Consider the following 15,527-nt stretch of genomic DNA (forward strand, 5'->3'; position numbering starts at 1 on the left):
TTGGAAAACGTACCAGCTCAGGCTTCCAGTGCACTCTTTAACTGTATGCCCATTGTGTCCTGGTGTCGAGGCATCGAGACCTGCTAAGAACCGTCATCATAAGTGATAGTTTGGACTTTGCTGGATAAAAGCTGTGAAGATTGTGTTATTTTTCATTTATGGTTTAGTGCTAATGGAGTTGTCGGATGACCTGGTTTTTTCATCTAGGACCCTAGGCACCTCACCGATACTTCACCACTTTCTTCTTGTTCGGAGACAACGCGATGGTCCACACTCCGCTGTCTCCATCTCGCCAGTCCTCTCCTATCTTTTTCCCACTCTTCAAGCTCAATCTTCAAGTTCCATACCTGTAGCGAGCCATCAATCGAACAAGTCATCATCCGCTGTCCGGCTGGCAGATGTATGGCCCCAGTGACCCAATCGGTATGTCCTTCAAATTTCTGGCGGGATGTTATCATCGTTGTCTCCTGCCTTCCAACGATGAGTGAAGACATCGCCAAGGTATTCTTGACTCTGAGGTGTGTTCAGGAGAAACACCAAACGTGATATAAATACTCAGTGGGGTGGATTGAGCAAATAACCATGATTTCCCTTTTCACAGAGCCTAACTATATCGTGGTCCACGATAGGTGTGACCAAGGCCTGATAGGGCTGGAGAATAGCGTGGTTATTGCCCACTTTGATGTCCCTGGAGTACTGATGTCACGAGTGACAAAGTAAGTCCACTTATGTCAAGTCTGGGAGAGTTGGGGCTAGGCACGAAATCAAAGAGAGGACTTGATCGATTTCAGGCTGGGCGGGAGCCTGGTAGTAGTCACTGGCCAGGACGGGTCAGTAGTGGAGTATGATGTGAAATTTTGAACGCCGCACATATGCTATGAATCGGACAGTTCTGCCACAGCGTGACGCGGCCATCATGAGCTGTCAGAAACTCCATAGTGGCGCCAGACGATACGTACCGAATGTATACATTTGCTTTGAATGAAGTGAACCACTATGCATCGTGCAAAAACAGCTCAAGCTAATTATCGCGTGGGGCCCGTTCAACCGATCCGGTATTCCCAGGGACACCAAACATTACGTAACTGTTTGACCATGATGGTCCTCTAATTTTATCGTACTACATATATCCTCGCACCGTCCCCCAGTGGCAATTCACTGAGTTACTGTGTCCACTCTCAGCTGTATGGAAGGGTTGTCCTAGCCGCAAATATTGGTATTGGTTGCGATGGTGAATACCCTATCATGATTTTCGAAAGCCTTTTGACCGACTCACAGCGCCTTTGTGTAGGTCCACATCAATGACAAGAAGTTTGCCTGGTACCCACATTCCTCTGGTCTGTACCTTCGTTCGTGTTGACTTTGACATCACAGCGAGTCCTGCATCAAAGGACATCGATCCTCTTCTTGTCATCACTCTGAACGACCGTTATTTGAAGTAAAGAAGAAAGGCCGCCCAGTATCCCAGTGTAAAACATGCCGCGAACTGCGGAACTCAAAGCGAGTCCACTCAAAGTGCACCTGTAACCCCAGGGAGGTAGTCGACAAAATCCCTATACCAGCAGCTCGCCCTGACAGGAAACGTATGTCACAATATTGATATACTACTACCACCATCATTTCTAAATCAGTGTCTCGCAGCGAAACGCTTCATGCCCACGGTACCTACACTGCCGAATGGAATATCAGATGCCTTGTCAGCCTCGTCTTCCTCGCAGCCTGCGAATACAAGACAGACAGGTAATGATAAACATCCTCAAACTTGCTCGCACGCGATGACTTACAGGGCTCTAGTTGATTCATTGCTCAACCCTTGCCATTGTGAGGATGTTCGGCAGTGCCTGGGACGCTGTCGATCTATACCTATTAGAGGTTTTCCAGCATCTGCAACTGAATCATCTCCAAACGGTTTAGCCATGCTCGCCAACGCGGCTGCACTAATCTGTGGGGATATCGTATCGTGTCCAACGACCCAACGCTCCGAGAAATCTTCTGTATCATCGAAGTCGTGCTGTACTAAAGACGCCCAAACAGCAGTCATTCCCTCAGTCCGTTCTGACCTCCCCCCCGTCCACATTCACACTCTCACGTCGTCGCCACCTTCGTCTTCGATGATAGTACCTGAGTTCCCCACAATCCCTCCATTCAGCGCTTTTAACTCAATCGCCGGGTCTGGGTGCACCTGCGGACTTCGGTGCGCTTGTCCAGGTTGCGTGGAGCATCGTGGGCCTATCCATGCTTTGAAGGAGCACAAAGATTGTACTGAAGGGTGTACCCACTGCGTCGACCACTCAGCAGGCATTGAGCTTCCAACTTTAGGGCAAGGTGCTAGTGGAAACAGCATGATCGACCAATTTTTCGCGCGGGCCGCGTCCCTACCCATTCCTCCTGTGAATCGTAAAGTCGGGGTTGAGATCGATCCAACGGACATTACAGTCTATCCTGCCGACCTTTTTTCAAAGTCAATCAAAGAATACGAGGACCGAGGTGCAGTATTCGGACTAGTGACCGTGCCGAAGCTTGCGTGTTGTGGAGGACGGTGTGGTTGTCCATCCGACGGCTGTGGATGTGGACAATCTTGTGATGGTTGTCTTGATGTCGAACAAGTTCACAACCGGTCAGAGTCTGTTAGCTAATGGGAATTTTTATGCATTGAATTTTGGGCGTATGGTAATAGTCAGGCTCATACTTTAAGTTTTGATCTCTTTCTTAGTGCTTAATTCCTTCGTACCAGGATCCCGGATAACGCTCATGGAAGCTTTTACAATGTCGTATCAAAATATATCAAATGATTCCAAGCTACGACGTATGGCAGGATGCTATTGGCATTCGGGAGGCATTTGTTTGGCCCATGATTTTTATTTCGTTCAGTATCGGGTTATTGATCCGGAAAGGAACAAACGGTGTGACAAAAAATTATACCACTCGAAGCCGTTCTCAATGTGCCCGACATGCGTTTCACAACAGACGTGAGTATTCATATTGTTCTTGGTGACTGACTGTCTCAAGTTGTTAATGTCTTCCTCCTTCTGGCACTTCTCCCCTTCCGATACCCTCCCCATCTGCCATCACTATTGACACGGAACACCGTTGTAATGCAAAATCAACTCACAGCGACCTCCCTCTTACCCCGTCGACAAGGCTAATACCGCCACGAAACAGGAAGGAGGTCATCATCACTGGCTAGGCAGGTGCATTATCCATTTCAACCAGTGAAAGGGTAACGGGGTGAAATATGGATGATGGCAACTGGTACCTTGTAAGCTCGTTACTACTTTGTAAGCAGCAGGCGATCCAGCTGGTGAACCTCGATTTCTCCATAGCGGATCCCAAGTCCATTCAATAAAGCTTCAGTTATCGAGATTCCAACTACAGTGACCTATTGCCATTCAACGGTCTTTTGAACCTAGACTAAATGCTTTCCCCTTTCCTTGCGGGAAAACGAAACAGATTCACAGTGTATTTTTGTGGTCTGTGGGATGCACTATCCTCAGCAGTAATATCAACACCGTCTGCAGGGTAAGCTAGCCGTGGGAAAAAAAGTACCCGCACCAGACAATTTTTTTTTGGCGACCTACATTGTGCATTAGTCGCAGCCGGATAAATTGCAAACGACCCTCTGAAAATTTAAATCGGCAAACCTACGCTTAGTACATCGCGACGGGCGTCCGCTGACACCTCTCGCCTCCGAATTGTATACAAATAACTTACTACTACATAGCATCCCCTCTGTCTCGTGTACCCGGTCAGGAGTGCGCGCCAGGAGGTCGGGTTTCTTCGAATTCCCAGTAAATTTATAACCTTAAGCTTGTTTGATGGGCCTGGGTTTTTCGAATTCGGTTACATTCCTTCAAAGTCCTTGCTTGTTCATGTCTACTCACCCCCGTTTCTTTGGCGGCTAGGATCCTTCAAATCTGAATTTGTAGGTCCTGCGCGGACGCTGCGGTTGTGCTTATAATCAAAGTTGACGCGCTCATGTTACGCCATTAATACTCCTGCCTGTCTACTGCCGCAATTAAAGTTCTTGGGGAGGGGGATCGCGGTATAACTCCCGGAGTTCTTGGATCAGAGCTCGTTGATGGTCGCTACAGCTTACGGATAATACCAGTGCCCAAGACCCACGGCGGTCCAAATTCAGGTGTAGAACTTCGGTTTTGAAAAAAAAAACACTTGCTATATTAATGCTACTAACTAGTGAGCTCCACCCTGCTCCACAATTGAATATACAAGGCAGGTGTTATGAATGAAGAAGAGTGGAGCTTGGTTGTGTCACGTCAGTGCTTGAGCTTAAAAGCGAGGTTTTATTGGGGATTCTCAGCACCTGCAACACACAAACTATGTAGTACGTCTAACACAACCGTTCGTTGACTATGAGGATTACATGGAAGACTGGTGGGGCATGGATACAAGGGGTGGATATTTAGATGGATATTAGCGGTGCATGATGGTGAGTGATGTACATCTATGTGATAGAGATGAGGTCGTATTAATTTATAACTACAAACAGAAAAAAAAACAGAGACAGGATGTCTGCCCGAGGGATCACATGGTGGGTAGCGTTGTGAGTGATGTTTTGTTCCTTCCTTCGTATCGTTTTTGCATCATAGAGATTTGGTGCAAGTTCAAGCTAGCCTGCTAGCCAGATGCAGATGACGTCAGAGGAGATAGGCATCACAGACATGGGATGGGTGGAGCACGATGGTTAGTGGGTAGCGGGAGTGGGAGCAGATAGGAAGGGTCATGGCCGTATCAAAATCAGAAAACTGAAGTCATTCATGAACAAATCACGGGTAAAGCAGTTATGCGAACTCACTTCTAGTGGCTCTCGGCAATCACGATCGTTACCTCGCGGTGGCAGATGGTCCACTCCACTCTGGTGTCATATGTCCCATACCTGTGCTCCCACTTTCAACTTTCGACACTCCACCAGTTCCACCTGGCAAAACTTGTGGAGCGCCAGCGGCTAACTCGAAACCGGTAAGGACTTTTTCATCGCTAAATGTCCTGGGTTTGATACTGGGGCGCTTCGCGAAGGATATGGTACCAGATTTATCTTCCCTAAGCAATTCGGTGGGGCTGGGGCCACGTTTCCACTTCGACGGCGACGAGGACGTGTGGTGCATCTGGCTGCCACTAGCCGAGCTCGGAATGTCCACCACAGGGAACGAGCGCGTCCGGGAACCTTGAGTGCGCCTTATGCTAAGGATCATGTTATCGGGGTTCCTGGAGGGCGTCTTGCAGATATGGTTATCATCCAATCTACCCTTTCCCTCGCTGATAATCGACACACTCACCGATTCTGGACTCCCCTCGCTTCCAGTACATTCCCCCCACAACCCTCTCTCCTCGTCCATAATCATAAGGGCACCCTCGATAACCGCTGCATGCACGAACACATACTGTCGCAAGCTCTGGCAAAGACTCATCCTCTGCTCGCGCATATCTTGAACGACCGTCCAGATAGGGTTGGTATGGGACATTAATGGTGCGGGTGACAAATCCTGATGCAGCTGTCGTGGAAGCTTATAGTCGATCACGGCGCAACCTGCCGTACGTTGGTCCAGCTCAGATGATGCCTGCTCGGCGTCAGGGATCTTCTCCTCGACGAACTGAGGTACAGGTGGCATTGACGACGGCGCAACAGCAACTGGCGCTGCAGTGGTCTTGTTGATAGGCTTATGTTGCATAGGCGTACTGGTAGGCTTGATCATTGTTTCCTGGTCTGGTGCAGCACTATTCGCAGAGGTCGTTTCGACCGCTTTTAAGCTGCTCTTCGTCTTCCTTGACGACACCACATCCTCCGACTCATCCGACGACAAAAGGCTGCTCTTACCGCTGGCAGCTTCCAAATCTCCGTTCCCCCTGCTTTCAAAACTTCTCGGGAGGCTCAACAGTTCGTCTGAGCTAGGGTTCGAGCTCGTGCGCGAAACAGGGTCCTCACCCTCGAGAAGAGGACCACTACCAATCTCACTCGTCGTAGGAAGTGCGGAAGTGGAGCAACTCGCCATAGGAGACGAACCGATGATCTGTCGTACCCAGGGACGTAAATTGGAATTGTCGGCCTGGGGGGCATCGGACTCGTTCGAAACAACACCACCACTGTTGACCAGTTGCAGCGGCGTAGATGAAGAACGCGGAGGCCTATCAACGTCCATGGCATCTTCCTCTTCGGTGCCAATATGCACTGCCGACGGCTGGGCCAGTGATCTTGAAAGTTTTTCGCTCGAAAAATCAGAACTCAAATTCGAAAGCGAGGTCACTGAGCTGTCTCTCAGACGAGCGCGCATGAGGCCCACTAACCCTGAATCTGCGCCAGTGCTACCCCAAAAGCCAGAGTTGGATGTGTTCGCCCCAGAGCCTGAGTTGGAGGCGGAGATCGAGTCAGGAACTGAATTGGATTGAGAACTGGAGTGAGAGATGGAGACACAGGAGGAGGGTGGGAAGGGCCCACCGCTACCACTTCCCGAGATGCTGCTACTACCACTGCTTCCAGAGCCGGAGCCGGACCGCCCGCTCCCTGCCTTGACGTCCACACCAATGCCGCTGCCACTATTACTCCCCACAGAATCGTCAGCGGAGTTCAGCGCAGACGGTTCACTACTATTCGACGCGCTCCCGGGCGAGCCTTGGCGACTAGGGGTGGGCAAGCTCAAAGACATCGAGAGGGGCAAAGGTGGAGGCAACTCGGTCTCCTGTTCTTCTTCGCCAGGGTGCGTTTGGTCCAGCACTTTCTCAGCCCATTCCCTCGTCGACGAGCTCGTGTTCTGCCATCTCGTATCTAGATCCGCAGTATCTCCTGTAAAAGGCACGTGCACGACAAGCGACTCTGAAGGGCTCGTCTCGCCTTCTTTGGCTGTAGCTTTGTGTGGGTAATGACGACGAGATTTCTTGCGGTCGCCCATGACGAGAGGGACAGTCCCGATAATCTTCTCCTTCGACATCTCCTTCTCTTTCACCTGATTCGCAACCACATCTATCCCACCGCTCTCCGTCCCACTTCCGCTCTCCACAACCACACTTTCGCCCTTTTGCCTATCAGCGCCAACAGCAACGCACACACGAGCCTGAGCTCGAGCCCTGAGTTCCCTCCTCTGCTTCAACTCCCTCTTAATCGCATCTAACACAGCATCCACAGCAATGAACCCACCTGTCCTGCCCACACCCGCCGAGCAATGCAACAGCACAGGCGGGGTGGACCCAAGCGCAAACGCAGCAATGCCAGTCTTCGAGTCAAGATCAGGATGCCGCCACCCCTTGCGTCCATGCTTCTTCCTAGAAAATGCATCTCCAAGCGGCGGGGACGAGAAAAAGTCCCCTCCTCGCGACATAAAGTCAAAGCTCCGCCCTGGGGACCCAGAGGATGGTGAGAGGGAGGAGCCGGAGTTTGATTGATAACCAGAAGGGGATGGACCTGGAGTGCTTTCTTGGACAGCTCGCTCGACGCGCTTCATGAGCTCTAGCACGCCGCGAGGATCGTCAGGTACATTCATGTCGGGCCAATCCAGATATTGCAGATGTGTCACTTTTCTAGGCGGAACGCCTGGATAACCGCGATGGCTGAGCGCAAAGGTCCTCACAATCATAGTTGGCTGCGTCGAGCCCTTATCACGCTCGCGCGGGGACATGAAGAACCCAATGTCAGCGGAGCTGTTGAAGGAAATAGAAGGTGAGATGGGCGGGGAGGTGTCGAGGAGCTGTAACTGAAGAGGTCCATAGGATGACTCTACCCAGTACGTCCCACATTTGACCATGGCATTCTCAATCTCGCGCGTGAGCATGACGATTACATGAACGTTCTGTTCCCAGACGAGACTAATGTTTCATTAGCATTCACGAAGACAAAGAAGGTTGATAGTAAATAGGACTCACGTCCAAAAATCAATGAATGTCGCAGGTAACGGGCCTTGCGTAGCTATGTAACGTTTACGCGTGCCCAAGGGCTGCACATATGACGCGTTGACGTAATCATCTACGGGTGAGGGGTCGCGTGGTGTATCTTTCGGAGAGACCACCGTCATGTTGAATTGTGGCAAAATCGTGCTCGTGGCAGAAGTCGGTCTTTGGCTGATAGGTCCACAGGGCAACGTCAAGTTGAACATCTCCCGTTGATACCCAAGGGGTGTGTAAGAGGGTATGACCAATGGTGAGACGGTTTTGGGCCCTGCACTCTGAGGCGATCTTGGCAGAGTACTCAAACTAGACGGTGACAGAAAACCTCCCGATCGTTGTTGCGCGCGCGCGTCCAGCCGAGGCGGAGATAGCAGTGCATCTTCTGGAATCGGAGGGATCTGCGAAGTTTCTGAAGAAGGGAAGGCTGGGAAGTAGGCGTCACGTCCGCCACCACTACTGCGTGGAAATGAATGGAAGGATGTCATAGATATACCCCCGCGCGTCAGAGTAGACGAGGGAGGGCCAAAAGGTGTCACAGGCATGGAGAGCGGTGTGTGGAAAGCGGATTGCGAATAGAACGGCGTCATCGGCACAAAAGACGGAGGCGGCATACCTGACGATGACGACGTACATGGGGGATTTATATCGATGCTCATAAGCATATTCCGGTCATCTTCCGGTACGTTTGGCGATGGAGCTGCTGAAAGTAAGGCGAATTGGGATTCTGGCGAAGATGGAAACGTGGTACTCGATTCGGAGCCGGTCGTCCCAATAGCTGCACGGACGGAAGCGACTTTTTTCTTGTCGTCCTTGTCTCGCTTGGGGCTATACCCTGGATGTGACCCTCGGTGACGGACATCATGAAGACGAACACGAGCATGCTCGAAGGGCCATATATGGTTGTACCTGAAGAAACGGAATGAGTTTGGGTTGGGGTTTTGATAGGACGTGCGGAGGAAAGACGTCGTGTTAATGTAAGTAAAATTTTAAATACAAAAAAAATGCACGATGACTACGATGACAGGCGCAAAATCACCAGTACCATCAAGAAAACCCATCCAGGATCGTCGGATCATAAATTAGCAGGAGCTTGGTGGGGCGGCTTTGACACACGAAAGAGTCGTTTAAGACATCAAGTGACGACGTGTGGAGCCCCATATTGGTCAGGTGTGCCATGTCACACCAGTGACGCAATGAGGGGTCAAAACATCGGGGGGTATACAATCATGAAGAAGCCAAACGACATCGAAACAAACATGACAATAAGAATAAAAAGGCTCACCTGTTCTTGGCTCCTTTCTCGACGCCTGCCGTAATACTAAATGGAAATGCACCTTGCACGGGGGTGGAAGGAAGGGTCTTTGCGCCTGCTGCAGTAGCAGAACGTGCACCGACACCGATGATACCCTGCCCGGCCTCACCCACTGTATAGGCTTGACCAGCAGCAGCATACGCGCTGACCTCGCTTTCCCGTGCATGGTGCTCCATGACGCTTCTCAGACGCCTTTGCTCTGCCAATTCTATGCGGTAAAACTGCATGGCAAGAGTCTCAGCGCCTTCCTCGACGTCAGGGTCATTCGAGTCTGGATCAGATTCATGTGGATCGTCAGAGCTCTCGCTGCCGCTCTCTACACTGGTTTCCCCTGGAAATGGAGAAGAGTGAGAGGGACGGATGGCAGAACGACCAGCGATATCTTGAAGCCAACGAAATGGGAGGTCTTTGATGCGTCTCCGCACACGCCTGGGAAGACGGAGGGGGATACGTTCCGTTATTCCCTGACTGAGTTCCAAGTTCTGGCGGATGGTATCGAAGAAAGGGTTAGCAGCATTTGCGATTGCCGGTGTACCCGACGCTGCGTTTGCAGCTGTTGTCGTTGAAAGCGAAAAGGCGGCTTTGGGGAGATGTTTTGTGCGCAATGCTCCAGAGGAAGGAGTGCCTTCTGGATCGTCCTCGTCCGGACTAGGGTGATCGGTTGTGGCGCAGTGACGTGCATCTCGCCACACAGCCTGAAAACCGCCTTTCACCCAGGCGAGTTCGCCTGTAAAACCCTCTGCGCGAAATTTTCTGAACAGACCAGCAATATTACTGGTGTCAGGAACGAGGACAGAATCAGCGTCATATACCAATATATGGTTTGCGGTTGGCCATGCTGCGAATCTTGCACGCGCAGATGAGGAAGGGAGCATTTGAATGAGTTTGGAGAGACCAAAGAGAGGGCGCTTGATGAGAGTACTTGGTATGCTAAGGGATAGGGCTCGGTGAATACGGGCGGCGGTATGAGCGGCATGTGGGCGGATATCGAGGATGAGAATGGAGGGGTCTGCGAGGTAAGCTGCGAGGTCGGAGGGGTTAACTGGTATGAAGGTGGATGATGACGACGACGACGATACAGGTTTCGAGGGGGGTGGAAGAATTGGTTTAGGTGGTAAAATGAAATTTTGTGGAGGTGATTGGTGTTCGTCGGGGAGAATACGTGCGGTGAGAAGATCAGCGGATCCGAAGCGTGCTGCGATAGCATGAGCAAATGAAGCGACATTCTCTTGATCTGTTGGATGTCCTCTTCCCTGTTGACCAGAGAACGGTACGCTGGTGAAGAAATCCTTGTTGCTCATCGCAGACAACAGTAACAAAGGGCCTGGCCTCAGTGACCGTGAGGCTGCAATTACGTTCTTACTTGAATTTTTGGCTCGGACTCGATACAGAATCAAGCTTATCCTTTGTCACGGGGTCTGATGTCATAAGGGCCAGATCATGCTCTAGACCATGACGCAATTCTTCCTGCTATCGCTTACTAATACTTATTAAATTTTAACTCTCAAGTACGCATTTCAAATTTTAAAGACTGCTGAGGAGCACAGTTAAACTCGATTAAATGACCTTTTAAATAGAAGAGTCGTCCACAGAAATGTGGGGCATATGGCAATTATTGCTGATATATTTATTAAAAAATTGTAAGAATATATACCTCCAATTTTAGACACACTTACTCCACATCTTGTTGGAACACCGCTTCTTGGCTTTATACCTCCCGTGCACTGAAACGGCCGTGTAAATGTGTACGCGTGCGTAATCAATTCTACCGTCTCCGAGCAACTGAATACTGATCGCACTTGCGGTCCGATGGCATCGATCCAAATCAGAGTCTGTTCGAAGTTTATGCACTGATACACAGTCAACACGAATTTTCGGGTCTATCACTGTCTGGCAAGTGAACGAAAGAAATCTGCCAGGGAAAAGCTGATAAATTGTTCGAGTAACGACATCATATGTGCAGCTAGTACGTCACAGTATGAGACCTAGCCTTTGTGATGAGCCAACCTTCTGGGCCTGGCACGCCAGATAGGCTGCGCGGGTATATTTATCCCCGAGTCGAACGGCTCTGCACTAGTACTGTGGTGACGATAGGTGACGCGGTGACAACTCTCTAAGTTAGTACGGGCTACGTGGGCGTCGATGTGTATTGGTAATTGAATTCGAGACCGCAGACTATCATTGTCCTTCAAATTTCATGTATGACTTTGACGCTGAGTCTGTTTACCTTTCGTTGATGTTGCCAGTGGCAATCTTTGCTAGCCGTTTGCAACGATGTTGAACGTTGATGAGTCTGTCGATCCCAAAGATAAAGTCGGGGGTTCCGCGCCCGCGGCGGCCCGTCCGCTAAGATGCGTCATTTCTCACCAACGCACTGTGTTGAACGTCGAACGTCGAACCGAATTTACTCACACAACTCAGCAGTCATCCACTCTAGTTATAACTTGGTAGTAACTAACCAACCAAGTTTTGTTCGACACCAAAGGCCACAATGAGGCTGGCCATCGCTCTGTTCTCCTCAACCCTCTTGCTCACAGCTAATGCAGCATCTGCAAGCGGAGCAGATTACATTCGTGCTTATGGTGCTCAAGGAGTCAACCTCTGGAGGCTCGCCAACCAAGGAAGAGAAAAGGATAGCCATGTCAGCCAAAGACCAGTTCTAGTCGTCCAAGATAACAGCAACATCGAAGAACCCAACGAGTTCCCGGACCAATGGTTCACGCAACCCATAGATCATTTTGCAAACTCGTCAGACACGTTCAAGCAGCGGTACTGGATCAATACCCGACATTATACCCCAGGTTCGGGTGGCCCAGTGATCGTTTTGGATGGCGGTGAGACCAGTGGCGAGGACCGTATTCCCTTCTTGGATACTGGTATCGTCGAAATATTAGCCAGGGCGACAGGAGGAATCGGAATTGTACTCGAGCACCGTTATTATGGTGAGCTCCCGAGGATCCTCAGATAACTTTACTCGCATTTGACGTATTCATGATCGCGCAGGAAAGTCTATACCTGTCTCAGACTTCTCCACTGACAACCTGAGGTGAACTACCTGCATGCACGTATCACACGCATTTGACAGTGTATAGATGGTTGAACAACGATCAAGCTGCCGCTGACTCGGCTCGTTTCATGGCGAAAGTGACGTTTCCTGGCATTGATGAGGATCTGACAGCTCCGAATACTCCGTGGATATACTATGGCGTAGGGCACTATAATCACTGAACAAAACAACGTTCCTCACCAGCACTAACAGGGTTCCTATGCCGGCGCTCGAGCAGCTCATATGAAAGTTCTATACCCCGATCTCGTCTACGGCGCAATTGCTTCCAGCGGTAAGTTATAAGAACGATACACACAAGTCCATCTGTGAATTGACTCGCCAACAGGCGTGACGCACGCCACACTATCAAACTGGGAATATTACGAGATCATTCGAAACGCTGCAGACCCCACATGCGCTAGGAAACTCGAGCACACCACCCTAGCAATCGATGCCCTCCTGGGCGTGCCTTTTGCGAAGCGCTTTATCAAGTCATTGTTTGGTCTCGAGGATCTCGCGCACGACGATGATTTCATTTCCGTTTTGGAGGTACGCCTCCAACCCGTTGTGAATCGTCCGCGCGTGCTGACGGTGCAAAAACCAGTCTCCTCTTGGTTATTGGCAAGCTAAAGTCTGGGACCCTGCTGTAGGGAGCACCAAATTTGACCAATTCTGTGCTTTCTTGGATAAGCCTATCCTTGGAAATGGTAGTGTTTCGTCGTTACCCGTCGGCCATGAAGATCGCCTCGTTCATCTTCCTGGTGACATCAAGCTCGACTTCTCAATCCTAAACTACGCCCAATACATCAAAGAGGTAAGGACCACTGAATCTGGCTAGTATGGCGCAATCTCTGAGCACCAGTAGAACTATGTCTCACAATGCAAAACGTCTGTCGAGGATGTGAGCCCCATCGTCGCATGTCGAACATTTTCTGACGAGAGAAAAACAGTGTTTCGGTACCTACAACGATAGCAGTTTTCTTGCCACTGGTTTGGACCAAGAATGGCGGTTGTGGTTATTCCAGGTCTGCACAGAATGGGGTTTCTTCTCGGTGAGTTGTCAAACACGCGCTTTCCTCGGGCGGTTCATGAATGCATGCATACCTTCATTGTAGACCGCCCCTCCCGACCCAGCCCACCCACGAATCGTCTCCAAGTTATTGACACTAGAATACTCGTCGAAGATCTGCAGACAGGTGCGTTGGAGTTGGTTCGCGCAAGCAGCGGGACTCACGTGGACATCGACTAGGCTTACCCAGCTGGGAAGTACTTTATTGTACCGCCCATGCCCAATATCACTGCTGTGAACGCACTGGGTGATTTCGCGATTTCTGCCGACAGGCTAGCCATCATCGATGGCGAGGGTGAGTTTTCTTCATCGTGCTGTTCACTTAGGCGCAACATGCTAATCCTCGTGTCAAGTCGACCCTTGGAGGCCTTGTACGCCCCACAGCGATTACGCAGCTGACCGCGAAGATACGATCCTCCAACCTTTTAAGCTCATTCCAAGTACGTATTGACAGTCTGACTGCTATATGTGTATGCATCTGACGGCGGTCGATTCAGACGGTGTTCATCATTATGATGAGTACGGATTGAAGAATATCAGCGATGAGCCTGTGGAAATTAGAAAGATTCATGGGGAGATGATTGTGTTCGTCATGGAGTGGTTGAAGGCGTTCAAAGCACCAGGTTCGCGATGATTTCTCGTTATCAGAGCGTACGCTCGAAGATATATGAGCAATCTTCCGTGTTCGACGGTTGTGGGTTCATTGAACAAGCGGGACAGGTTGCTTCCGATTGTCTGACTTTGTGACCGAAAAATGCAATGCGATGCGCGAAGGTCATTATGTCCCTGCAAGTCAGAACGCACGTTTGACAGGGTCACGACTGCGTGGGTTTGTTGAGTTCAGGGGAAAATATGTTATTATATTCCCATCCACCAACGACAGCCGACGTACGTCCATGCAGGATAGGAATCGACTTATTTTTCTCACTGCTTGCACCACAGCTACGGTCATTGTAATTGCCTATCGTAGTCGATTGGGCTATGATGCACTCCATTTCAGACTGAATCTAGAACGTGAACCAAATTTGTATGTTTGTAGATCTGGGATGCTCGTCATGACTCATCAATCATCTCTGAATGTTGGAGTTGCCACCCCAGTCCGGGCCGAACAAGAGGATCTGGAACTTCCGGAAGAGTGCACCGAACATGCGTCGAAGCTAGCTGTGGTGGCCCCCCCTTTGTTGTTTGTCATCAGGATCATTTGGTAGATGTAGAAAGACAAATCAAAAGCTTGTCGCCCATCATTCTCCTAGCCTCCTCATACACGCTCTCGTCCTATACATCATCGCCAGTTGACATACCTACATGCATCTGAAATTCAATAGTAGAACTCATCCCACCTTCATCGTAGTCATCCAAATGCTGAACATTAAGCTCTCTAACGCTAAGGATAAGGCGCGGTCCCAGCGCAAACAGTTGCACGAGCCCCAAAAATGCGAGAATAAACCTGATTTCCCACAGTGAACAATTCCTACGGAAATAATGAACAGGTGCCATATACGACGACAGACGGCTTACCTTTTTGGAGCGAAATTACCCAGGTGGAAGCAAGAACCAGCGACAAAGCTAACGCACCCAGAATGTCAGCCCAAAACTTATGATGAAAACCAAATTCAAATCATAAGTTCACCTTGCGAAATAAAGCATGTGAGTTTTCATCAACACCGCGAAACAGTCCCCCATGTTTGATCCTGTTGATAGAAATGTTTCAAAGCAACCCAGACTGCAAGACACAGTGTGATGGCCTCCCATACGGTACCGAGTATCTAAGTCTTAGGGCTCAGAAGTTGGTCATCTCCCTGAAAGTCAAAAGTGCACTGATAGTTGCCAGAGAAACCGAGTTCCTCTGGAATGCGCCTGATGAGTTTCATGCCCTTGAATCTTTCGACCATAGCTGAAGCTTACCTCTTGAAGTATTTTTATCTGATATTACGACCATCACTGCGCCGGCGATCGAGACGGCCGAGAAGATGACAACGGGGAAGATCAGCACCCTCTTAGATTACTGGTACATGGCATGTAACCGAGTGATCATGATGACTCCCATGATGACTCAGTTGAGTCGATATCACCGAGGTATCGAACTCACTGCCCAGCATGGTATACTATTTAGAAAACATGAAAAGCACGCATGATAAAACATACAGTATGTTAACGCTGATTGCGAGACGGTTTACCAGCGCAGCGCTGACTTGTAGGCTTGTACACAT

The 15,527-nt window shown here is 49.9% G+C and overlaps 4 protein-coding genes across 4 annotated transcripts; 2 read left to right on the plus strand and 2 right to left on the minus strand.

Moving 5' to 3' along the window:
- The first annotated feature begins 1,093 nt into the window (after positions 1 to 1,093).
- On the plus strand, positions 1,094 to 2,969 carry HD556DRAFT_1317256 (copper fist DNA binding domain-containing protein). Its single transcript, XM_041301182.1, has 6 exons — positions 1,094 to 1,231; positions 1,292 to 1,320; positions 1,375 to 1,583; positions 1,642 to 1,740; positions 1,795 to 2,670; positions 2,735 to 2,969. The coding sequence occupies exons 1-5, from the start codon at positions 1,229 to 1,231 to the stop codon at positions 2,634 to 2,636; spliced, it is 1,182 nt and encodes a 393-aa protein (XP_041167665.1). The 5' UTR covers positions 1,094 to 1,228; the 3' UTR covers positions 2,637 to 2,670; positions 2,735 to 2,969.
- Positions 2,970 to 4,841: 1,872 nt separating this feature from the next.
- HD556DRAFT_1224172 (uncharacterized protein) lies at positions 4,842 to 10,503 on the minus strand (the record flags this gene model as incomplete). The annotated part of the gene is made up of 11 exons (XM_041296939.1): positions 4,842 to 5,193; positions 5,335 to 5,545; positions 5,957 to 6,099; positions 6,193 to 6,513; positions 6,685 to 6,984; positions 7,057 to 7,285; positions 7,397 to 7,812; positions 7,870 to 7,996; positions 8,744 to 8,796; positions 9,173 to 9,249; positions 9,352 to 10,503. The coding sequence occupies 11 exons, from the start codon at positions 10,501 to 10,503 to the stop codon at positions 4,842 to 4,844; spliced, it is 3,381 nt and encodes a 1,126-aa protein (XP_041167666.1).
- Positions 10,504 to 11,494: 991 nt separating this feature from the next.
- Positions 11,495 to 14,042, plus strand: HD556DRAFT_19711 (peptidase S28). Its single transcript, XM_041309869.1, has 12 exons — positions 11,495 to 12,144; positions 12,206 to 12,248; positions 12,295 to 12,409; positions 12,462 to 12,540; positions 12,595 to 12,797; positions 12,853 to 13,062; positions 13,114 to 13,149; positions 13,199 to 13,300; positions 13,364 to 13,444; positions 13,498 to 13,612; positions 13,671 to 13,757; positions 13,815 to 14,042. The coding sequence occupies exons 1-12, from the start codon at positions 11,694 to 11,696 to the stop codon at positions 13,949 to 13,951; spliced, it is 1,659 nt and encodes a 552-aa protein (XP_041167667.1). The 5' UTR covers positions 11,495 to 11,693; the 3' UTR covers positions 13,952 to 14,042.
- A 516-nt stretch (positions 14,043 to 14,558) lies between these two features.
- HD556DRAFT_19901 (uncharacterized protein) lies at positions 14,559 to 15,285 on the minus strand. The gene is made up of 4 exons (XM_041309877.1): positions 15,223 to 15,285; positions 14,948 to 15,134; positions 14,836 to 14,883; positions 14,559 to 14,788 (listed from the first exon to the last, which is right to left on the minus strand). Exons 2-4 carry the CDS (start codon positions 15,067 to 15,069, stop codon positions 14,593 to 14,595), a joined length of 366 nt encoding a protein of 121 aa, XP_041167668.1. The 5' UTR covers positions 15,070 to 15,134; positions 15,223 to 15,285; the 3' UTR covers positions 14,559 to 14,592.
- Between the last annotated feature and the right edge of the window lie 242 nt (positions 15,286 to 15,527).

Source organism: Suillus plorans (genome assembly GCF_016647745.1).
Source record: "Suillus plorans strain S12 chromosome Unknown HD556scaffold_1, whole genome shotgun sequence".
NCBI lineage: Eukaryota > Fungi > Basidiomycota > Agaricomycetes > Boletales > Suillaceae > Suillus > Suillus plorans.

Bases quoted from the DNA above. Each gene is read 5' to 3' on its own strand.
- HD556DRAFT_19711 (XM_041309869.1), top strand. From the start codon at position 11,694: ATGAGGCTGGCCATCGCTCTGTTCTCCTCAACCCTCTTGCTCACAGCT. The intron at 12,249-12,294 runs GTGAACTACCTG...GACAGTGTATAG, and splicing joins TTCTCCACTGACAACCTGAG to ATGGTTGAACAACGATCAAG. The intron at 13,445-13,497 runs GTGCGTTGGAGT...GACATCGACTAG, and splicing joins CGTCGAAGATCTGCAGACAG to GCTTACCCAGCTGGGAAGTA.
- HD556DRAFT_19901 (XM_041309877.1), bottom strand. From the start codon at position 15,069: ATGGGAGGCCATCACACTGTGTCTTGCAGTCTGGGTTGCTTTGAAACA. The intron at 14,884-14,947 runs GTGAACTTATGA...TGGGTGCGTTAG, and splicing joins CACATGCTTTATTTCGCAAG to CTTTGTCGCTGGTTCTTGCT. The intron at 14,789-14,835 runs GTAAGCCGTCTG...TTATTTCCGTAG, and splicing joins GGTAATTTCGCTCCAAAAAG to GAATTGTTCACTGTGGGAAA.
- HD556DRAFT_1317256 (XM_041301182.1), top strand. The intron at 1,584-1,641 runs GTATGTCACAAT...AGTGTCTCGCAG, and splicing joins AGCTCGCCCTGACAGGAAAC to CGAAACGCTTCATGCCCACG. The intron at 1,741-1,794 runs GTAATGATAAAC...ACAGGGCTCTAG, and splicing joins TGCGAATACAAGACAGACAG to TTGATTCATTGCTCAACCCT.